The sequence below is a fragment of the Phasianus colchicus genome, chromosome 4, assembly GCF_987193195.1.
Source record: "Phasianus colchicus chromosome 4, bPhaCol1.hap1.1, whole genome shotgun sequence".
Taxonomy (NCBI): domain Eukaryota; kingdom Metazoa; phylum Chordata; class Aves; order Galliformes; family Phasianidae; genus Phasianus; species Phasianus colchicus.
This window is the reverse complement of record NC_143439.1, coordinates 28,243,728-28,268,378: the sequence shown is the minus strand read 5'-3', so window position 1 is coordinate 28,268,378 and position 24,651 is coordinate 28,243,728. Positions and strand designations below refer to the sequence as shown.

At 45.4% G+C, this 24,651-nt stretch overlaps 1 protein-coding gene across 7 annotated transcripts in view; it reads right to left on the bottom strand.

Annotated features, from left to right (window-relative positions):
• CDS1 (CDP-diacylglycerol synthase 1) overlaps positions 1 to 24,651 on the bottom strand; it is a 287,455-nt gene that overhangs the window by 19,111 nt on the left and 243,693 nt on the right. For 4 of the 7 annotated variants that reach the window (XM_090139027.1, XM_090139029.1, XM_090139028.1 and 1 more), the window contains 7 exons: positions 10,973 to 11,100; positions 9,559 to 9,655; positions 7,041 to 7,138; positions 5,202 to 5,341; positions 4,113 to 4,171; positions 2,041 to 2,123; positions 171 to 258 (listed from right to left, as the gene is read on the bottom strand). In XM_090139027.1, the coding sequence (XP_089995153.1) occupies positions 171 to 258; positions 2,041 to 2,123; positions 4,113 to 4,171; positions 5,202 to 5,341; positions 7,041 to 7,138; positions 9,559 to 9,615 (525 nt within the window). In that variant the 5' untranslated portion in view covers positions 9,616 to 9,655; positions 10,973 to 11,100. Of the gene's footprint in view, positions 1 to 170; positions 259 to 2,040; positions 2,124 to 4,112; positions 4,172 to 5,201; positions 5,342 to 7,040; positions 7,139 to 9,558; positions 9,656 to 10,972; positions 11,101 to 17,426; positions 17,613 to 24,651 lie in introns of those variants that run through there. The other 3 variants (XM_090139024.1, XM_031596713.2, XM_090139026.1) reach the window with 2 other exon arrangements.

Here is a 24,651-nt window from a genome sequence, read left to right as displayed (position 1 = left end):
TAATTCCAGTTGCCAGTTACAGATCTCTAGAAATCAGATAAACTATGTGCCTTTTAGCAAATAGGTAACCTGCAGTACAGGTGAAAGCGTTCATTCTATAAACATTATTTTTTAGCAAGTACCAAAAATGTTGTAAACTGTAAAAACTCAAAGAATACTTACGGACATACCTTAATTAATGGAGTTCTGCCAAAAAAGAATCCAAAAATGTAAGCAGCAATATCATTGCAGATAACACTTGAAATTGGCACCAGAAACCTAGAGAAAGATGCACCGAAAGATTCTCATAGGGAAAGGGGAAAATTGCCTCAACTTCAGTACAAATAATTTATAATTCACACAGCAGCATTTTGGTTGGGAAACGTTCTGTAATAGTTAGAAACTGTTGTGCCTCAAAATGTCTTCACCTTGTTCCTCCCTAAGCAACACAATTAGCCATACTGATGTTAATGTTCAGCCAATCAAGACCGTTAGAGATCCATGCTAATTCAAGTTAAAACTTAATTTTAGCACGCGAGCTTAAAATGACAACAGGCTGAGTTTCTCTATCAGACCTGCTGACTGATACCACCGTTAAGAAGAAATCAACAGAAAGAAACATGTTAATATTATTGTTAACATCAAAGCAAGCAAATTCCTTATAAGTTCGATGATACTTAAATTTTAAAAAAAGAAAGCCAGCTTTTCTTTTTCTTCCACTCATCAGTTTGCAGCAACCTGTGTTAGCTTCCTAAAGTGTTCTCTGCATGCAGATAGCATCTGAATTAGCTGCTCAATCCCATTAACCTGCATTTTCCACTATTTCAAGGCAGAGATGTATTAATAAACTAGAAGTTGGATGTTATAATTATTTGCCAAATTCTCTGGTGCAATAGTAGCACCAATGGAATTAAGTGGTAGGAAAGCAAGGAAACTTGGTTCAGCTTTTCACATGAACTACATCACTATGATTGTATATGATATGATTCAGTTAAACAAACTTCATCAAAGGTTTTTTCTTTCTAACTGTGAACATGTCTTCTCTGCAATAATCTCCTACTGTCCTTCTATCACAAAAGGAAAAGGAGAACATGCAGTATTAAGTTCTTGGAAGAACACACTGCTTTCCATGTGCTGCTGCTTTCTTTCTCAACTTGTAATTTACCACCTGCAGAGGCGTGGGGTGGGAAAGCATTACTTCTTTTTGAGGGAGAAGTTTTGAAGTCATCAAGTTTAACTGCATCATCAGAATTGAATATGTAGCTGAAATCAAGACTTGGGATGACCGGACAAGATTCAAGATTTAAACTTCATAGAGAATTTCAAACAAATTGACTTGAACTTTAGCATACAAACTAAAGGCAGGAATGGAGAAGCGTTTTTCTTCTAATAGACACCTTGCTCATGGAGACTGCCATCAGTCAGCAAGAAAAGGGAGTCTTTGCTGTCATTTCACCTGAACCTCCACACAGACAAGACGTGGTTTCAGACCACTGATCCATGCTACATCACCTTGCCAGAACTATTACGCTTTGCCTGCTAAAAATAGGTGAGAACATTTTTAGTTACCTTATAAAAGTTCCCACGGTGGTGTTCCTAATCTCTGAGGATTTTATGTCCTTGAAACCTTTTGAAAAGGTCTCAAGTGGGACTCCTAAAGCCAGATTTGGTCTTCCAAATTAAGTGGTCAAACCTCAGTAGAACTGAGGTACCTAAAGCTCCCGAGCAGCTGAAACAGAACTGCTGCGTGTTCCTGCATTCAGCAAAATGCCATATTCACAACATTTGCAATTAATCCCGAACCTGGCAGACAAATGAAGTGGTTACTTGAAACCACCATCCTTGTGGCTGCCATCTGGATGGAGAGGTCTCTGCCCACTGTCCTGTACCTTCACCTCATCGCTCCCACATCCTCCAGCTCCCTGTCCAACTAAGCATAGGTGCTCTTATCTTGTGCTACTTCCACTGTTCTGCAGTTATTCCCTAACCACATCCACTACATAGCAGTGTCAACCTTTCAATGCAACAGAGTTACAAATTAGTTTATTACTGTCCCCTTACCAGATCATGCCTTCAAAGAGATTTTGGATGACTAGATGAGATTGAGTTACAGTGATCAGCAAAGTGACATGAGTCCATGCGAACTGTTAACAATGCAACAACACAACAGTTAGTGAGAACACGGATCAGTACATCTCCATCAATACTGGCATGTCAGCTAGGAGAGCCCTTAGGGGCTCTCACGTACATCAGCTCCAGCGATAATGCAGAGGTGCATGCATACAGTATATCACAAGTTAGCTGGCTTTCTGAAGAAAGAACTGAAACTTTAAAAGCTTTCCTCATCCTCTTCCATCAACCAGAATTTTTAATGTGCAGCTGAACGTCCAATTTAGTGAGACATATGTGTACTTTCAGCACGAAAGCAGCAAAGAAAGGTAAGCAATGTGATATTCTGTGTATATACATGTAACAGACAAGTTAGAACTGTAACAATAAAATGGCAATGAAGAACTCATGAAAGAGTCATGTCACACAGATGTGGACATCATGACTTAACACCAGCCCTCTCAGGAAACATGAGATTTCTCAGGATGAGAGAAAAGGAAGTGTTAACTTTTATGGGCATGAACATTTAAACTGTCAAGTTCACCAATACTACTCTACCTATCAGGTGGCTTCCAAACAGCCTACAACTAATGCTTCTACATCTCACTTTCCAAAAACTCTTAGATCAAGACCTGGTCTTTTTTCCATGGGACTCTGGATTTAAGCACTCCATGTCTGGACTATTTGACACGTACAATGTGGTACTTCCTTAAGTTTTCTTATCACATGTATTTTCCTATAGCAGTCCACAACTTACAGTTAAGAAAACCAAAGAAGGTTGAAAGGGAGTGCAAGAACTGACCTAAACTTTCTGAACATATTATTCGCTGGTTAATAAAGGAACTCTGAAGCAAAACCTCAGTTATTCATACAGAGGTGTAACATCAACTCAAACCAAATGGCTGTTCTTGTCTATCCAAACAGTGTTCTCCCATCCAGAGGATACGCTGCTCCTTCTGTTCTTCTGAAATTCTTATGTAGTCACACCTGAGTGTTTTCTGAACAATCACAATGTCAGATGACCGACCACATTCCTCTGCCCTTCCTTTTTTCAGAAGGGAAAGCAATGTATTTACCTGGTCCCAAAACAAGGACCTGTGCTTTGCTTATTACCAAAGACCACCTCTCTCAGAAAAGCTGCATTTCCCCTCCATCAAGCAACTTATCCCACAAAAAGGGTAAATCTTTTATTTATTTATTTATTTTTAAAATCATACAGCACTCAGCCAAGTCCTAGTCCAAAATGAGTGATCTGCAATGCTAAAGTGCCATCGAAGGCACCTGCAGAAACAGGAGTTAACAGCAGAAACTGATCCTTAAGAAAACTTCAGTTTGCACAATACGTTCAAAAACTGTTCTCTTTGTTGGTTTTTGTCTTTGTTTTTAATAAAAAGGCTGTGCTGCCTTACTGTTTTACTGGTTTTTGGTCATTTCTACCTTCTTTTTTAATAGATGTGATGTTACACCTTCAGTTTAGATATAAAAAAAGGCACATTACAAAAATTACATGAGAAAACTGTATGTTAATGCTCTTGACTATCCACCACATACTGTACTAGAAGGCAAATATGAGAGATAGAAACACATGTTTATACAACAGAAGAAGTGCTGCTAAGTGGGCACAAAAACAATTCCCCACACAGGTGTTCAAATCAGGCTCCCTCCTAGCACTGCAGTGGGGCCTGTGGTCACCAGAGCCATGCCCAGCCTCGAGCTGAACGTGTCTGGTTTTTGGCCCGCACGAAAGGCACGTGACACTCACCAGGAGCCTCTCCTTCACCCATCTGTCACTACAAGATGTATCACACTGGGTATGCACAGGGCCTCATTAATCACAGCTTGGATTCACTGAGAGACTGCACTTTCTGACACAAGCAGCCCCATGGTGTAGACACTCAGACTGACGTTGCTCTGTATCACATAGCTGCCAGCTGAAGCACTCCCAAGCTATTTTATGAACATAATGACATGACTCTTGTGACATTCATAACATGACTGACCACAGCAAAGTGGGTAATACACACCATGTAAAACTGCAGGCGATAGTGTTTCTTCACTAAACTCAGAACAAACATGCAGAAGCCTGTAAAATAAAGTAAGTGTAGTTTGTACCACTGTATATTCAATGACACTGAACCACGATATGCCAGTCATTCTCTTCCCTCTAAGCACTTCCCAGTTCCTCTGGTCAGAGTATTTGCTTCTGCTCAGCAACCACAGGCACAGAATTATTCTCATTAGAGCAGAAGATTTAGCTAACCTTAGTAAGAAGCATCTGTTTTGTTACTTCCAAGGTCCCATCATAGACATCTAAGCATGGAGAAAAACTTATATCTGGCTTAAAAAACAGTAACGGTAGACAAAGCTCCTTATTAACATCAGGTTTCTTCATCAATATTATGAACACTTCAGCATGGCTATCTCCTGCTCCTTAGAACAACCCGAGTCTTCAATTGATTACTTTCTAAGCTAAAGTAATATTAATGTTGTGTTCCTGAAAGCAGAGTGGACTGTATTTAGCTGTTTACAAAGCCATATCCTGCAAAGCTGGACTGGGAGGAAAATTTATCCATGAGGCAAGCAAAAGTGCACCTTGCAGATAAAACAAACTCTCATGTCTTTGGAAGAATAGCTTGAAAATATAATACCAAGCTCCTGGCTGCTGACCTGGCAGAACACTTGCACAACAAAGCACTAACCCATCACAGAAATGGTGAATATAAGCTATTTCACAGACTGTCAAAACATCCCGCATACATTCAGGATCATCTATCATCAAGAAAATCAGTCCACATTGATTCCTAATGAGCACCACAAGCTCAGCTTTCCTAAGATAATCTGCTTTTTCTTAGGTTACTCTCTGTTTCTGAGTGAATACAAAAATTACGCTCATTTTCATGATGAGAATAGAATTGGGAATTTCCTCCAACAGCACCAGAAAAATTAATAGAGAGGATAACAGCAGGAAGCTTTTAAAAAAAAAAGAGCAAGAACAAAAAAGAACAACAAAAACAAACAAACAAACAAAAAAACCACCATGAAAACATACACAAATAGGCACAAGAACAAATGCAGCACAATGATCTTTAATTTCTATCATTCCCCACACTTACCTGCCAAGTAGAGTGCAAAAGAGATGAACCTGTGGTAACGAATTAAGAACTGAAGCTGTTCTCTTCTCTGAACAAATGTACCAAAGTAATCAGCCACAGTCTCCCCATAAAAAAAGTAATTGACACACAGCAAGAAATACCTAAAACAAATAAAATGTAGCTATCATTTTAACATGGTAATACAAAGTTGTGTCATTCAGTTAACATCGCTCACAAACATACACAAAAAGAAAAACAAATAAGTGGGAAGAGCTCATGATGGAATACAAATGCAAGAATAAATTCAGATTTTCACTATACCTTTGGTTTGAAGCCTTCTCCCACAAGCAAATATGTAATTTATTTCTTATAATGAAATTAGATTAGAAAAATAAATGTCCCAAAAATCGTTTCATGTACTGTACTGAATAATTCATACCTACCAAAGCTCTTTTCAGATATTCTCACAGTACAGAATAAGTATCAGATACCTTCTATACTCAGTAATACAAGTGGGTGCATTTTTGTACTCAATTCTAGCATGAACAGTACATGATATCTGCCATAGAAAAAAATAAGAAGAAGAAGAACAAAACCTCTGAGTTTAAGTGACAGTTTCCATCTGTCAATGTGTTTGAGGATCTGATCAGAACTCTACTTTTGCCATCTGGACTGAAGATTTTTGCGTGAAAGAGTTACAGCTGCATCTTCTCCTCTGTGCCTTTCAATTTTAGCTTCCTTCACCAAACAGTAATTGACTTTAACCCCATACGATTAAAAAAAATCAATGACACAGGTCCAACCACCATTTCCTCCAAAATAAATTGAAAGTAAATCCAAACACGAAGTCTGAACAAAGTGAAATGTCACCTTCACATATCTCTCTCTGAAAGTTTTTTTCAAAAAGAAAAAAAAAAGCTTCACGTCAGCCAAACCAGCTAACATGCAAATTAAAAAAAAAAAAGAAAAAATTTAAATTTAATTATCAAATTAAAAACCAGTAGAAGATGCACCACTCTCAAGCAGCATGTTCTTCAGCTTTTTACTGAAGTCAGAAAAGCTAAAAACTCATAATTCAAGATGGGCTGGATACCTGGATGTTTATGGAGATCAGCACTTGTCTTTTCCTCCAATCTTAAAGTTCACTTTGCAAGGCTTTGCCTCTCAAACTATGCCTCACAGCACACATTCCAATCACCAGCAGTACCCTCCCACCCAGCTGTCAAGACTTTGGGTGGTACTGAAATGTTGATTTTGAACTTAGCATACATATAGACTGTAGTTAACTGCCAAAGTAGACCAAGTGGTACGTTGTACATCCTCTAAGAAGCAGGACATTGACACAAATATCCCGGATTTCTCTGAAACATTAATCCTGTCTTGTGGTCTTCAAAATATCCCCTATCACTTCTATCTACCCAGTCCTGTGATTAAACTCAAAACAGGAAAGGATTCAGAACTTATACGTTACAATTTCAGTTACTTGCTTGTGAAAAGAACCCTTTAAAAGTACACAGAATTACCTGCAAAAGTCAAAGCTTTTCAGATAATATAGGTCAGGTGATTATGCACATTTTCAGGTAGCTTTCAAATGCTTAATTCTGACTTCAAGCATATATGCATGCACACAAATATGTACATGTAAACATATTTATAACAGGAAAAAAGTAGTAAAAAGCCAACTTATTTGTTCAAGTTCACAAAAGGAAGGCAATTACAGACTCATGCAGCAGAGACAGATGTCATGTTTTACATCTGCACATGATTTACAAAGCTATCCTTCCATCATGACAGGATACAAACAATGCTAAGACTTAAATTTCTCATTTCTACTTATTGACCACCTTGCTTGCTACTTACCAGCTGAGAGATCTGAACCACGGTAAATCATATGAGTGATACACTCTGTAACCTATAGTAATGATTTCGTGGAAACATTTTACTTGGATGCCCAAGACCTAAAATTAAGAAAAAAAAAGTACATTGACCGCTGCTTGTTTCTTAAAGGTTGCGTGGAATACTGCAGCCTGCATTAAGGGGAAAAAAAATTACTCTGAATTTAAATTCCATGCAGAAAGGAGACAGCTTCCAGACAAGAACAAGGAGAAAGTCAAGATCTGCTTAACTGTCCCTGCCCCCTTAACTCACAGCCATAGGGTTTGTCAAAAAAGACACACCGAGCTTGTCAAAAAAAGGCACTCTGGGCTAGCTGCAAGAATCCCCTCAAGAAATAAGAGAGAATTCCTGACTGTTCCTCATTAAAATACTTGGATGGCAGCAAGTCAAAAGCATTTCCATAAAGAGAAAGCTCTTTTGATTAAGTTTTATTTAAATTTAAGAGATACGTTCAAGGTTTAAAGGAGAAAAAAAAAAGAGAGTCATGCAATGCAACATAGCCAAGTCTTCCATTTGCAAGTACTTCATTACAGGTAAGCCTACACTGATAATTATCGCTGCTGATTAGAAGCACAGGTCATCTAGTGCAGGTATAAGTATCACACCCCGCACAGCCTTGGTGCTGTTTCACGATCTCACCATGACTGTGCTTGCCTATGCACATCTGGAAGTGCACTCTGTGGGGCCTGGGCCCTGGGGGACTCAGTCAGGTTTGCTTAACTTCTAGTCACCAAGCAGACCATCTTGACCCAATATCCAGCGCTTCCAAACAGTGCTAAGAAGTAATCTTGTGCAGAGAATGGAGGAGGAACCTACCCACACTGACTGTGCATGTCATCACAGCAGGCTTTGCAGGATTTCTCTGAGCACCTGCACTCCTGAATACATTTCACCTTGTTCAACACAGTTTGAACAGTATCACATCACCTCAGCAAATTAATTCTGACATCTGCCTAGCTCATGCTCTCAATTCTACTTTGCCTTCATCATAAACTCTAATGTCACTATTGCCCATAGTATTTAAGGGTTGGTCCTTACACAGGAAAAGGACATTTGGGGGTGAAGGTGTGAAAATTTCTGCCTCAACAGCAAAGAAATGTAAAACACATTCCCCCAGTTTTTCAGAACAGTTTGAGGACTTGTCCTCCAAACTTATCTGGATTACCCTTCCTAGAGCACTCCAGCCATCCTCCAGGCCAGTACCAACTCCTGAGAAAATTCAAGCTATGTGACTCCAGTGAAACTAAATCATACACAAGCAAAACTTTTTATTACTTCACTTTTTGAACCTGTAACAAATATCAAATTTAGACACAATTAACTGTATTAGGCAACTGTCTTTTTTGCTTTACAGTACAGAAGAAGAATTCTCTATTAATTCTATACTAACCTCAACTGCTTTTTAGTTCATATCCTGTTAGCTTTGCTATGACTAAAACTTTGCAGCGTACCATGAATATAGGAAAGAATACTGCAAGGCCAGCAGTTTCTTTTTGCTCCTTTTTGCACTTCTAAAAGTGTTATAGACTACTGACATAGTAAGAAATGTCTCTCCAACGAGCTATAACTTATCAGAGCTTTTTTCGTTGTTTCTTCATACACTCAGTAAAATCATCTGCCACTGAAATCACAAGCTTGTTGTGTCATTCTTCTGAGGACAGAAATACAAACCAGACTCATTCAGATGTAGTAATACACAACATAATATTGGTGAAACAGCATTCCAGCATCTCAAGATATTACCCTCCAAGAGGTGTTTCGGAGCAGACATGGAAAAAATGAAGGTTTTGACAATTTGACAATCCTGGGGGAGAAATCAAAGCAGCTAACCAGAAGTACTAAACTCCAGAATTTTATAAAACACATTCCTTTTTGTTGCTTGCCACAACTGAAAAAAAAAATTAGTTAAACCCTCACTCACTAAGAATACCAGAAATAAAAACAATGGAAAGAAACAGCATGCAGTGGATGCTAATCCACTATGTTTGCTCACTTTGTGACCTAAAAATGCATTTTGTCTCTGTATCACAGACCTAGCTCCACTCAGTGGATGAACCCGGGGTGCCAAGGCAGCCCTGGAGAGAAGCAGGGAATTAATGGAGCGTGACTGAGGAAAGTCCTCCAGCGCCAGGCACTGCCAGCTGACTTGAACTGCCTGCTTTTCTCAGCCTTTGTGTATTTCAAACAAAATCGAAGGAGGGTATGAGAAGGTAATGGGAATCAGACAAGCAAATAGATTAACTTCATAAGCTTCAAGGCAAAAATCTGTTTGACTCGTTTAATTTCTTCCTAAATAAAGTTATCGGGAGGCCTTCATCCAAAAGCACCCGATTGAGAACCTTTTCAGTAGTTCAAAGAAACCTACATTTACAGAAGAGAAATTGCTTTCTGTAATGTCTGCACTTTGCTTCCAGCTATTCCTTATGCATGACAAAGAGATTAAGTAACTCTTGCACAATACAGAGTACTTAAGGAAACTCACCAGAAGCATCAGCATGAAAGATCCCATGTATATGATCAGAAAAAACACAGAAATCATAGCTAGCGTTAGAATTCCACGAATCCACCAATTTTTCCATCTGTAAAGAAAAACAGCATAAAAAGCAACCAGTTACAAATGAAAACAAAGGCCACTCCTCTGTGCGAATACTTGAGTTGATTAGAAGCAGCAGGAAGCCCAGATACATCTTGCTTAATAGGACATACAGCAAGAAACACAGAATCTAGTTTACTAGCTGCCAGCTCAACAGAACTCATGGTAGAAGAAAGCAAAGGTAGTAATCTTCCCTCTTTCCTCATAGCCTCTCCTCCCTTTTATTTCAGACATTATGGATCAACCCCTCCTCGAAGGCGGCTGTGAAAATACATCAGGACCCTCTGGGAGCATTTTACAGCAAGAGACATGGAGAAATCAGCCATACAAAGACTTACATGTAAAAGAAAGGCTGCCAGGAAAGCAGCATACAGGAAATAAAGAAAGAAAATATATATATATATATATATATCTGGGAATAAACTCACTGCATGCTCTTCTCTGTCATGGAAATGTTTTTAATTATTAATAGTGTGTACTGTACTTTCTTTTCAGTAAATTCTTCTCCTCCACTGCCTTGCTCCCTTCAAAAATCTTGCCCATAAATGTACAATCAACCAAGAAATCACAATTTACTGCTAAGCACAAAAGAAAGACTACCAGATCTTAAAGAAAAGGCGATCAGAGTGTCTTCCTTTAATACCAGTTTTAAGTGTCACTGCTGCCCCAATAGACACATTTGTTTCAAGAGACACTCAGTTTTGTTTCATGTTTTGCATTTGATGTAGAGTTGAACTGCATTCATTTGATATTGATCTGCCAGCTAATGGCAGCTAAAACAACTAAGTTGAACTGCCGAAATTGTCAGAACAAAGTTGGAGAGGAATTCATTACAATAAGGCTTCAAGTTCCCCTTCAGTACAAGCAACAAAGCAGCTTGTTCCTAATGGCCTATGTATCAGAAGTGGAAATGCTGCTCAAAAAACTTACAAAAGTTAATCCAGAGAATCAACACTTTCACTTAAATACGAACTGCCCCCTCATTAAGCTTGGATGTAGGAAATAAGCGTTTATAACCCCTAGAAATTCTGACTCTAGAGATTGAACCCAAATACTGCTCTCACATATTTTATTGCAACGCTTAGACAGAACAACTGCAAACGTTTCAATGAACTGTGGGCAATCTTCAGCTGCTGTGAAAAAACATTACATTAAATGAGAATAAATACATCAATTGTGACAACAAATAAAAAATTATCCTTGAATTTTTGTATATACCAAATGAAAATTAAAACTACAATACAGTCTGCACTAATTTTAGTTGGCAGCTCTCCGATTAGAGAGCTTGTTTGCTTTACAGTACCTGGCAGACAAGCCCGACAAAGCCCTTTTGAGGATTTCTGGAGTGCTGTCTGTTGGCGGTGGAACATCAGGGGTATCAGAATCATTTCTGAGATCCAAATCAACGAGTCCTTCATCCAAATCCACTTCCTATGACCAGAGGAGAAAAAAAATATAGCTCAATAACCTCAACTCGACATATAGGAATATGAATTATGCCACAATACAGTATTCAGTCACAAACACAACTTAGAAAGTGACATAGGAATTATCAGTTCCCTAAATCAAAACAGCAACGATGTGCTAGTCAAGTGGTAGATGCTGTAGGAAGCAAGTGTGCATCAATAAATGTTTACGAGAAGGGCAGTACTCCAGTGTTGTGACATGACCTGCTACACTCAGGAAACTTCATGTTCTGAGCACTCTCTCTCTACTTATCTACTTAAGCACAAAGTCATTTGTTTCCAGAAAACTAATGGTGAATAACACACAGGTTTAACAAAAATCCCTTAATCTTTAACACTCTTCCTCACCTTAATTTCAAGCTAATCTAAGGCAGCAAAGGGCCTTTTGGAGGCATCACACAAAGAAGAAAGGAAATGGAGCACCTGACCAACCAGTCCAGCTCCGCAATGAGAGGTTGCTTTCACAGTCTCACACACACCTATGAGGGGACTTGAACCCTCCAGCTTGAGAATAAATGACCCAAGAACAAACTGAAGGGACCCTTGAACCCTCCAGCTTGAAAATAAATGACCTAAGAACAAATTATGAAGAGATCAGTGACAGTATCGTTCAGAATAACCTCTTGGTACAACCCCAGCAATGCACCTGGATCTTCATCATTCACTAACAACCACTCAGAAGATACTAGATAGACCGATCTTTTGTCTTATCCAAAAGCAACATATGCATTCTAATGTGCAAACTGTCACCAACAGTGAGAGCAGATCATTGAGATTTCTTCTTCCTCAGCAGCAGACAATACCCAAGGTGCTGCTTTACTTCATTCTGTTGTTACAAACCCCTAACTCTGGGCAGGCGGAAGGCCGCACTTGACCCTGGTGCAGCTGCTCCATTCTTCTGAATATTTTTGGTATTTTGGAAGACAGCGGAAGTACGTTTGCCCTTGCCTCCAAAAAAACACTGCAGAGCTGAGGTCTACAGTCCGAGCCATCGCACGGTTCCTCTACAGTCTGTAGCCTTTTCCCTGTAACCTCTTGGCCTACGGGAAGCTGTGCTTGAACATAATCAAAGCCTCAATAACCATAATCTCAGCCTCAGTAACCAACAACCTGTGTCAACAACACAAGTGGAAAAGGTAAGGCGTGCCAAACCTCACTGCCTGAAGCTGCTGATGGAGCCCGCAATCAGAAACACACAAAACTGGGCTGAAACGGGGAGCTTGGGGGCCTGGTTTGGGGCTGTTTGGGCTCACAGCGTCTGCAGGAGGTGGGCAGGGAGGCTGGGCCCTCCCCTCTGAGCTCATGGCTGAGTAATCATCAGGCAGACACTGACTATAATTAATAGGCATTAGAAGAGTAAATATTTCAAGTGTGATCTAGATCTCAGGAAGTTTTTGAAGGTCTGAAAAGCAAGCAAACAAACAATTAATGGGCATGCAAGTCTTGTTATTCAGAGATGTTTTTTTCCAGTTTTGTAGTACTACAGGTTAGGAAATCAACTATAGGTATCATAATGCACAAGAAAAAGATAAAAAATAATCACAAGCCTTCTTCCAAACCAATGTTCCACCTCTTACAGTCTGCATCCAAGTACAAAAGGCTGTTTGTACAGCCCTAGAAGATACCACTGCACTGCAGATGAAGGGTAGTAATCCTGGCCCTGAGACCACGACTTAGGGTATTTAATATTAATCCTTGTTTGTGCACAGCAGAGAAGTTCTCTCCTTTACGTACTGAGAACTAAAAATATCTCCAAGATCTCTGTTCCATTCCTGGGCTTTCAGCAGTGCCCTAAGTGGTTCCATGCTCAATTGCTGTTTAAACAGCAAGAAATAAAATCATGCTTAGTTTTACACCTCTGATATTTTAATGCAATTTTCACTTACGCACCTAACTTGAAGCAATGTTTTCAATTTGATATTTCCAGCATCTGAAATCTGTGGCATTTTTCAGAGCATGCAAACACCATGAAGGAGTCCTCCTGTGCTTCTCCAATGCATCTTCAGCAGTTTGATGCTGCTGCTGCTGCCATCAGAAGTTGGGCTGGTGCAGTCCTCAAGCTGCACATATTCTGCCATTTTTTAGCTTTAAATCGCTAGAACAACTTGTGGGGAATAAATCATGAACTATCTTCTATTTCCCTTTGAACCTTACCTCAACAATGACCTTGAGCACTTACTTCATCTTCCATTTCATGCTATAATGGCCAGAAAACATTTCCTGAGTAAAGTATTTAATTTGCCAAGTCCGAAGCCAAAGAGGAAGTTGCTCACTAACAGTCAGTTAATTGTCATCTCCAGCAAGAAATGCCTTAAGAACCCAATCACTTGGGGACAAGCTTTTCTTGTTCATTTTTTTTTCTTTGACTATAAACATTCCAGTTAGTAGCTAGGAGTAACAACAATCATCACTGCAGTAACCAGTGATGTGATCACTACAACAGCCCTCAAAAAAAAAAAAAGATCTGATCAGGAGTCTTGCTATTTCAGTTTGACTTTGCAGATCAGTTCTGGGGCAAATATAAAACGCAGCAGCCCTTCCTTCTCCCATTCTCCTGGCCTGAGACCTAACCAAGCTGAACACACAGTAACAATGAGGATGTGAAAAGCTACAGCTTGAGGTTGTGGGCACTAATTGACAAGTTTTTCAAACGTAAAGTGAAAACACCAGAAGCTGTAGTGTCCAAAATGACTAAGACACCTTTTAACCTCAGCTCCAAGTTAGATGTTTGATATGAGGTATTGCCACATCTCCCCAGAGCTCTCACACAGCAGGTGACAGAGCCTTTCACACGCACTCATCTCATCGGCTCAGGCCCCAAGTGCCTTTTATAGACAGACGCTGCAAGGAGGCTGTTGCCTTGCCTCTCCTCATCTGAAGGCTCATGTTCCTGCAAGAGAACCCATCTAACCAGCTCATTAAGGCTTAGTCCAACAGGACTGAATGATGTTGGCCTGATAAGAACAGGAAGAAGGCAAACAACTGTTATTCAGTTGCTCCTAGGAGCTCAGCACGCAACAGATGTCTCCTTCTGAAACAACAATGCTCATCAGTTTTCAGCATCTGTGAACTAACCCAAGAGAAAGGTGTATGTAGTTGTAGAGGTTTGGTTTGTTTTAACATTGGCTTTCCTAAAAAGTGACAAGACTTCCATCCTTAAGCTAAATTGTCTGAGCAATATTACAAATACCATTCCCTAGGAGGAACTCAAGAAGGCCACTGTGCCTACCTAGCAGGAGGTATCGTGACATTTGAAAAAAATCAAGCTTCCATATGGAATTCTGCTTACTTTCTGCTTTCCAGCAGCCACCAAAATGCATCCATGTGTCATGCATAAAAATAAAAACAGACCTGTCAACCTCTCATCCTCTAAAAGGCCATATGCATCTTAATTGCCATCCCATATAAGACATTCTGTGCTACAATTAACAGATGCCGAGTGAAACATGCACAGGAATTACTCGTTATGAAGGTACTTGCAATGTTCTGTTAGTACTGGACTACTTCCAGAACACGGTAAGAAACTCTCAGGTAGACAGTAAACATGCTTTCCTCAGAGGATGGAGCATCACCTATGTTAAGAGAAAAGGACATTTCCCAACAACTTATATGTATATATATGTACATCTATTTTCACATATATACGCACATACAAAGCAAATAATTGACTGCCATTTTACCAGCGTAATTGTTCATTTTTCTCCTCCAGCATTGATCTTTCTGCAGTCTCTCCTACAAGAGTTACACTGAAGCTAACAGTTCAGTGAGAACACCTTGTGGCATATTTAAATTAATGTATTTTGATACCTTCCTCGGAAGCCAAGCTATCAAAGCATCAGAAGATCTTGAATAGTAAAACCTTTTTTTTTCCAAGCTGTTAAAGCCCAACATCAGCAAAACCACAATCCCACGAGAACTGCACACACCAAATCACCAACTGAAACCTCCACATCCCAGCTCACACCACTTCCAAGATGTGAGTTTTGAAAATAGTTAGTCCTCTTGTTACTCGTCAAACTAACCAGGGCTATTTGCTGGTTATTCCAACATTACTAAGTAAACTGAAAGAGCCTGACATTTCACTCTAACCAGTACTGCCATGAGGATTTCATTTAACTCCAAGTGAGTTAAGAACATTTAAAGAATCATAGAATCACTTGAGTTGGAATGGGCCTTTAAAGGTCAGTTAGTCCAAGTTCACTGCAACAAATAAGGACACCTACAGCTTCAGCAGGTTGCTCTGAGCCCCATCCAGCATGACCTCAAATGTCTCCAGGGACAAGGCACACACCATGACTCTGGGCAAAATTTGGGGACGGCCTTGCAGGTGAGAGTCTGAGCCCAAGTCATTTCTCCAGCAGCTGACTCCCAGAAGGGCTGTTTCGTTGAACAGAAACAGGCTTTTGTGCTGTTACTGGAGAAACACCAGTCAGTGATTCCAGGTTTGTTTTACTTAGAAATAATTAACACTTAGCCTGGGCACAGTAACTCGTTTGGTGGCAACACGGCAACACAACACTGCTTCCTGAACTCTGTGTGACACCATGAGAAGTAACCGTCTCACTACCTTCAGGATGCAGCGATGTCTTTCAAGCACTTGAAAGCAGCATCACAACCTCCACGGTAACGAATGCAACAGGTGGAATTTTGAGAGTACCGTGAACACACTAACAGCAATCTGCAAAACTGTAACTGACTTTTTCATACTCAGTATTTTAACGCTAAATCATTCCTCTTGCTCTGGAGGGCAGTGGAGTATTCATGGAAACATATAAGACATTTATAGGAAAAGCTCACAAGGCACACACCAATGGGACACGAAGACCTAAAGATCACTCCTGTGCATCACAGGACAGCACAAGGAAAGAAGAAACTTGTGAAATCGCAGAGGCCCATGGGGCAAAGGCAGGCTGACAGGAATTTTGCAGTCATCAGCTTGATATGGTTGCAGGCAGCTGGGGACACTAAGCTATGCAGTGCTCAGGAACAAGCTACACAAAGGGCATACTGCGTTTGTACTAAACCAAAGTTACCTTCTATTCGAAAACAAGGAAGTAGAAGCAGATACTGATTGTTTCTGTGCACTACTAAGAAGAGGAGCAGAAAAGGGGAAAAAAAAAAAACAAAAAAGAAAAAAAAAACAGAACAACCAACCAACCAGCTTTACTTAATTCACTAGGAAATGAGTGTATCTGGACCTAGCAAGCATTATAAGAAATGTATTGGCAAACATACTGAAAATGCCACTGAAGGATCTAACAGATAAAAGCCCTCAGATATACTTAAGAGTTCTTGCAGGTCTTGAGCAAACTCAGAGCATTCCCCTGCGTTGACACGCACGGTGCTTTAAAGCATGTCCCTTTTACCCATCTGGAAACTGAATGAATTGGGTCAGCAGCAATTGCATCAGCAGCCAGCAGTTTCCATACATCCACATTCTCACTTTAAGTGTGGAAGAGGGTGATATTTCCCAGCTGCGCAGTGGGGAGCAGCAGAAACCCATTGCTTCACAGCCACCTGGAGCAGTCATGGAGGAGGGAACAAGTTTCCAAACGTGCAGCCCCCAGGCAGAACAGGCAATGTGCAAACATCTGAAGGAGAACGTGCTATCTGCATGTTACAAAGGCGAGGCAAGAGGCAGAGCACACACATCCCCATCTACGGGGACACGGAGTGTGGTGGCACCTGTGAATCCCAACGGCCTGATAGTGCCCATCAGATCCCCTATGGCGCGCGCAACCACTGCGCCCATCACTAAATCAGGACCTAATTGTGGCCGATAGAAAACTCAACCCTAGACCCTTGGCTTGCCTTCCCAGCAGCCTGATGAACCCTTTTGTGGCGGGGGAAGCTGAGGTGGGACGGGGGGTCGGGGGGCAGGTCGCCACCTCCAGAGCTGAGCAAAACCAAATGCTTCCATCGGAAAGCAGTATTTTGAGCAGACCGCTATGAGAAGTCAGAGTTAAAACAAGTTCTCGTGCAGGGAGAGACACGCAGCTGTGGCCTAAGCGCTGCCGTACCGAGCGGGGCCCTGAAGGCAGCACGCTCCGGCTCACTGCAGAGCTCGGTGGCTCCGTGCCCTCCCAACCAAAGTGCAGGACGCGGGCTGCCGGCAGACTTTCACTTTCTCACTCGCACAGCCCCGCAGCTCTGGCAGCGCGGCTCCCGGCGGCCCTCCGCCCGCAGCCCTCCTTTCCCCTCGGTGACCGGAGCCGGCACGCCGCCCCCCGCAGCCTCCCGGCGCCCGCCCGCCCGCGGCCTGCCCAGCCCCGCGGCCCCGCCGCTCCTCACTCTGTCGCTGCCGTCCTCCTCCTCCGCCGCCTCCTTCTTCTCCTCTTCCTCCTCCTCCTCGTCAGCGGCCGCTCGTCGCCGCCGCCGGGCCGACATGGCGGCGGGAGCGCGCTGTGGCCGGGCGCGGCGCTGGCAGCCCCGTCAGGGGGCGCGGAGCCGGCCGCGTCCCCGCCGCCGCGGTGTCCAGGTGCGCCCGCCGCCGGGCCGGCCCTCCCCTCTGTCGTTGGGCGGAGCGGGGCCGGCGCCGCCCGCCCCCGCGGCACCTGCGCTGCCCGTGGAGCCGCGCTCCCGGCCTGCGGGTCGGGCTGACGCGAGGGCGTCTCTCGGTGATGGCTCTGATTCCTCAGAGAAGGGCCGCTCCTGCGGGAGGCCAGCCCCGAGCACAGGGCAGGCAGCGCGCTGAGGTGTGGCTCCCGCCCTCGGACAAAGGTTGCCTGGTTGCCGACGCCTCGTAAACACGGCTGTAAATGTGTTTCTCCATCAGTGCTCCTCATCTCCAGCGTGAGGACCCCGCTGCTCCCTGCCCTGGGACTCGCTGTCTCGAGGTGCCCACGGAAGCACTGAGCAGCTTGCCTGCTGCTCCCCATGGCCCTGCCAGCACAGCCCTGCTGCACACCTCCCGGCAAAGCTGGCCTAGCAGAAAAGCCACAAAAAGGATCTTTCCACGTTGGGCACACACAAGTGATGCTTTGCTGCCTGCACAAAATCACAGGATCACAGGGGTTGGAAGGGACCTCTGGAGATCCCCCAGCCCAGCCCCCCGCTGGAGCAGGTCCCTGTGCAGATCGCACAGGAAACTGTCCTCACAGGAAACTTCTTCCTCATGTTCATATGGAATTCCTGCATTGCAGTCTGTGCCCATCGTCCCCATCTCTGCACACCACAGAACAGAGCTTGGCCCCACCCACTTGATTCCCACCCTTTAGATATTGATAAGCACTGATCAGATCCGCTCTCAGCCTTCTCTTCTCCAGGCTGAACATCCCCAGCTCTCTCAGCCTTTCCCCGTGCAGGAGATGCTCCAGGCCCCGATCATCTTTGTCGCCCTCCTCTGGACTCTGTCCAGAAGTTCCCCGTCCTTCTTGAGCTGGGGAGCCCAGAACTGGGCACAGTGCTCCAGATGTGGCAGAGCAGAGGGGAAGGATCACCTCCCTCATCCTGCTGTCCACGCTCTTTGCAACGCAGCCCAGGATCCCACTGCCCCTCTTGGCCACAAGGGCACACTGCTGGCTCATGGCCAACCTGCTGTCCACCGGAACACCCAGGTCCTTCTCCACAGAGCTCCTCTCCAGCAGGTCAGCCCCCAACCTGTACCGATGTCTGCAGTTATTCCTCCCCAGGTGCAGGACATGCCCCTGCTGAACCTCATCATGTTCCTCTCTGCTCAACTCTCTGCCTGTCCAGGTCTCTCTGAATGGCAGCACAGCCTTCTGATGTGTCAGCCACTCCTTCCAGCTTCGTATCATCAGCAAACTTGCTGAAGGTGCACTCTATCCCTTCATCCAGGTCATTGATGAAGATGTTGAACGTGACCAGACCCAAAAAGCAAATGCTTACATCCCACCCAGGGATGAGCAGCCACCTCCTAAACTGTGAAAGGGAAAAGATTCATCTAGAAAAACTCAGAGGAGAAAATATTTCTTTAGCAAATGGACTAACGTAATGATAACAGCAAAGGCTAACCAGCAGAGTCAGAAAGCCAAAGTTATTAATGAATAGAGTGCAGGTGAGTGCAAGAGCATGAGTCACTGCATTTGGGGATAAGGAAGAGAGGAAGCACCTGAGCAACTGGTGACAGTGGGGTGACAGCATGAGCAATCCTATGGGCAGGGCCAGGAGGAGAGAGAATTATAAACAAGAACCAGGTGCCAGAAGGATTGGGTGGGCACATGAGCCTGGTCTTCCTTTTTTCTTGTCTCTGAGCTTTGACAAGGAGACAAGGCAAGGCACAGAGATGACACAAGATGAGCGAGGGCCAGGGCTGCAAGCAGAGCAGTGGGGCTGGCAGTAGAATGGCTGGGACTGGCAGCAGAACCGTCTGGCTGCTCCTGGAAACCCAGTACACACCCACAGCTTGCAGTGCCCTGAGTCACAGCTGGTTGGACTGGTCGGGTAGGAATCCTCCTCTCTGCTGCTCAGGATCCTGTGGGGCAATGAGCCGCTTTGCCTGGAATGTAACATTACTTCTCTGGAGTGTTTTTGTGTTTTCACAATATGTGGTAGGAACCGCCACATTCTCCACACATGGAGACATTGGCATGCCTGCAAACAGCCCTTCTGATATGCCAATATTATGGCGGATCTCATGTACAAGTGAAGTATCAGTGAAGAATCCTCAACTGAGAGGATTCCTGCTGCTGGGCCTCTGCCTCCCACATCCATTCGGTGACCAAAAGCTGCTGGCGAACAAACCAAAGCCGAGTGCTTGGGCCCAGTGCTTCCCACAACAGTGGCACCCAGCGTGTCCCCACGCTCAGCCCTGGTATCGGGTAAGGCGCAGAGCACACCACAGCCACGCTGCCCCGAACAGCAAGCGGCTCCGTGCTGTCTCTACGCTCTGTGTACAGAAGGGGGAGCGCTCTGCAGGCAGACGCACAATGAAGTCCCTACGCTTCCAGAGTTACATAATCCCTGTGTGAAAACGCGTGCATGAGCTGCGTGCAGAGCCCTGCTGGGAAGGCAGTCTGCGAGAGGGGCTGCTGCAGCCTCCGCTGACTGTCACAGAGCCCCTTCCGCAGAGGGCAGCGGAGCAGATCAGCCCCCCTCCCTCTGCAGCAAGAGCAGCCTGTAGGAAGCGGCCCTTGGCAGCTGTGAGACTGAGGAACAGAATCAGCCAGGCCTGGAATTCTGCTTGGAGATTTACACCTCCTTCACAGAGGGGAGCCCAACTGTTGGTACTCTTAGAATCAGAAATTGTTTGCAGCTTTTGTCTTGTTGAAATTGATTCCTACTTATGCACAGAACAGTGGAGATGTGGAAAATGTCAGTACCCACTGCTCAGCATCAATGGCAATGTCACACGACGTCAGCAACAGCACAGTGTCCCACAGGTTGTAGTAATTATAAACAGCACTGTAAGATGCTGCATGTAATCAATTTGCAATCTTTTCCTTATAGAGAAATATAGAGAGGAGAGCAGCCACACAACAGCCCCAGAGTTTGAGCAGCATAGTGCATGGCGAGCCCTTAGCACAGGTGCTCCCGCACCACAGGGACTGCACCAAGCAGCACTGGGACCGCATGGGGAAGTGCAGCACCTGCGCCTGGTGCTGCTTGGGGAGTGCACACAGCTGGATTCCAGGCCAGGAGCTCACTGTCGCACAACCTGAGCACTCCCAGGTGAGTCCTCCCCTGAAACAGCACAAAGCAAAACAGAACGGAGTCTCTTTTTTCCCTCTAAATGAATACAATATGAACTCTAACACTTGTCTTGTTGGTGTTAACATGTGCTGACAGACAATGGTGCTTTGCCAAGGCATCCTGAATGGAATATAAGCATCCATATTTTACTAATTTAAATCCACTGACAGCGCTGAATTGTCCTGTGTTGAGCTAACGTGCCAAGTAAGCTGTTTGCATTCAGTAGTCTGGCAGCGAAACGTCACAGTCCGTGGTATTTGTGCCTGAGAATTACGTGCTTGGAGCTTGCACGCTCAAACTTTATGAAGTAGGGACAGCTGTATGCCAAACCACACACAAAAAAAACCCAAAAAAACCCAAAAATCCAGGGAAGCAAAGTGGCCATGCCTCCAAACAAAGCACAGAAGAGTGAGGAACATCACCAGGTAACCTCCAGGATGATGTTGCTGCAGGAAGCTGTGTCCCACCTGCCACCCCTTGGTCCAGGTGTGGAGCAGCGTACAGATCTTCCTTCCATGCCACGATTCCCAGGATGCCATTTCTTTTTCCCAAAAGATGGTTCAGACATGGTGGTTGCTTGGCAAACCACTGCTGTTTTCCTCCAAGATTCACTCTGGAACTTGTTGCAGCTGCCTGAACACGCCATGCATTTGCAACACACCTTTCCCGCGTACACTCCCATGCACTGCAGGCAGTATAACCATGCAGAGCCGGTATTTTACCGCAAACGTCTGCGTGGAACACTGAGTGACAGGCTATGCCTTTCCACCCAGGCTGTGCGCAGCCTGATTTTTGGCCGTTTCTGAAATATCACTCAGTTCTGCCGTCCAGCAACCTCACCTCACGGGACAGACAGAGCCTCACCAGGGGTGCGCACTGTAAGCGGCGGGCACCGGCAGGACGCACGGAAGGCAGAAGTTTCAGCCACGCTCCGGAGGGCCGCCCCGTGAGGCTCCGGGCTCGGGGGGCCGGGCGGTGCCCCCGGCGCGGTGCCGAGGGCCGTGACTGCCTCCCAGAGCCGCGAGGGATCGGTACCCGCGGAGCGTTGCGCCCTTCCCGGCGGCACAGCAGCCCCTGGCGGCAACGGGCGCGCTCGGCGTCGGGGACGCGCAGGGAGCGGAGGACTCCGTGTTGCGTTCCGCGCCGCAGCGACGGGAGAGAGACGTCTTAAAAAAGCGTGGCGTTACGGACTGTGCTGCTCCGAGTGAATTTTTTTTTATGACCTAAATCGGATGTTCTAATCAATGCAGCCCTGTCAGCCTCGGATGCGATGGAAAATGCTGCAATGTGGTTTTCTAAAAGCCATAAAAACACGCACATAACGAGAGCTGCCGCCGCCGCCACTTCCTCCCTCCCGTCCCCATTTGGACCATCGATATAACGATCTCCGGTTCCCCGACAGCCCGGGAGACCGTGTGCCAGCAGCTTCTAAGCAAAGCTCTGCGGTCCCATGGGGCCCGATGCCCCGAGGTGCCCCCACCGTGCGTACGTTTTTCCCATCGAGCCAAAGAGACTACAGAAGCGCAACAGCACTGCCAGTCACATTTCCACACATTTTCGCTGTTCACGTGAAACCAAAGTGGAATCACGCTGGTTCGTCTGTTTATTTGTTTGCTTGTTTCCGATATATATATATATATGTTGTTGTTGTTGTTGCTTTAATTTTTGTTAGTCCGTAACAGTTTCTCACAATAAACGCACAAAACCTATAGAAAGTCTTTGCTCCCCTCGCAGTGTGGGGCCGCCCCGCTCTGCTCCGCGGCTCTCCCCCAGTAGGGGTCAGTCCGGACCAACAGAAGGGAAAAGGATTTCTGCTGCAGCACCCGAGCGCCGTCCGGGCCGGGGGGGCGGGGGGAGAAGAGAGCCGTTAAGGAAGGCGCTCCCCGAAGCCCCGCGTAGGGAACTGTCCCGGCTGAGCCCCCCAAAGCCCGGGGATGGGGACACAGAGAGGGGGGACCGCAGCCAAAGTCCCGGCTCCGGGCATTCGTTGGGGCTTTGCTTCGGTTTGTGCCTAGCGACAGCGGGGACACGTTGGCACTTCGTGTGCGGAATTTTAATGCTAACTTTATTATATTTTAGTGTATTGTTGGCTCTCATTTTTGTAGCCCTAGCAGAGATTTCCGCTTCCACATCTCCATTAAACGTCTGATTCATTCTCTTGGCTCCCTGTAACGCCTCACAGCCACAGCACTGAAGCAACAGCGTTCTGCATTAGAGAAATATAAGCCCGGGTGCCTATTAACCTATTAACTATTTTTAATGAGCTCGTCCTGCTCCTCGGCCGCTCCGTGTTTGGGAGGAAGCAGAAGGAGCAGGAGAGGGCCACGCACGATCCCTCAGCGCTGGCCCCGCTGCAGGCAGCCCTGCAGCATCATCACCATTTTGTCATAAAGGGCACATTTGCAACGTGAATTACGGGCGAAAGTGGAAAAAAAAATTAAAATCTTGACGGCGTTTGTATGCTCTGTGCCCCTTTTCGGTAATCAGACCTTGAAGACGAGTTGGAATTAGCACACGGCAAAGCACTGGCAGTTCCCGGCTCGGTCCTTTCCCCAGCGCGAGGAGGACCACGAACCATCCGGCGCCCGCACGGTGCCCGAATGCCGCCCGGCACTCTCAGGAGGCGGCTGGCGAAGAGCAGGCGGTAACGGCGGAGCGCCGTGTGCGCCGAACAAAGCGGCCGCTCCTCCGAGGTTCCCCCGGGCCCCGAGCTCTCCGCTCCCGGCAGCCGCGGCCGTTCCCGAAGAGCTGCTCTCGGTGTGCGCCCATAAGTAGACCGCAAAACGAACCGAACCGCGGGCGGCGCCCGGGGGCCCCGTTCCAACGGCCCGTGGCGCGGAGGTGCCGCTCTGTTCCTTTTCTAACCGCGTCCCCGTGCTAAGTGCCAAACGCGGCAGCAGAGCCCCGCGGGTCGCTCCCGGCCGCGCCGCTCCCGCCCGCCTCTCCCTTCGCCTCCCGGCCCCGCAGACCCGAACGGGTCGGGCCGGGCCGAGGCTTTTCCCTCCGGGCCGGGGCTGCCCGGGGACGGCGGCAGGAAGGGCCAGGCCCGGGGCAGCGCCGCGGCTTCGATCTGAAGGTCGGAATGGGGAGAGGTTGGGACGGGAGGAGGAAACGAGAATGGGAATGGACGGGGAACGGGGAAAATAAAAGACAGAAAAGAAAGAGAGAGAGAGGAAAATAAAAAAAAAAAAAGAAAAGAAACACCAAAAACAAACAAACAAACAAATAAACAAAAAAAAGACGGAAAAGGAAAAAAATAGGAAAATGAAAAATGAAAAAAAAGAAATAAAGAAAAACAAAAAAATGTAAAAGAAAAAGAAAAAAAAAAGGAAAAGAAAAAAGACAAAGGAAAATAGGAAAAACGGAGGGCAAAGAAAAAGAAAGAGAAAGCAAGAAAGATAAAGCAAAAAGACGAAGGAGGAGCAGAAGGAAAAAGGGAAAGGAAAGAAAGAGAAAAGGAAAAAGAATGTAAAGAACGAAGGAAATAAGGGGGGGGGGAGGAAGGAAAGGAGAAAGAGAAAAAAAAGACAGAGAAAGTCTGAAAGAAAGGGAGAGAACAGAAACAAAAAAGAGGAAGAAAATAAAGGGAGAACATGAGAAAGAAGAGAGGAGAGGAGAGGGAGAGGAGAGGAGAGGAGAGGAGAGGAGAGGAGAGGAGAGGAGAGGAGAGGAGAGGAGAGGAGAGGAGAGGAGAGGAGAGGAGAGGAGAGGAGAGGAGAGGAGAGGAGAGGAGAGGAGAGGAGAGGAGAGGAGAGGAGAGGAGAGGAGAGGAGAGGAGAGGAGAGGAGAGGAGAGGAGAGGAGGGGAGAGGAGGGGAGAGGGGGAAAGGGAAGGGGAGGGGAGAGGGGGGAAGGGAAGGGAAGGG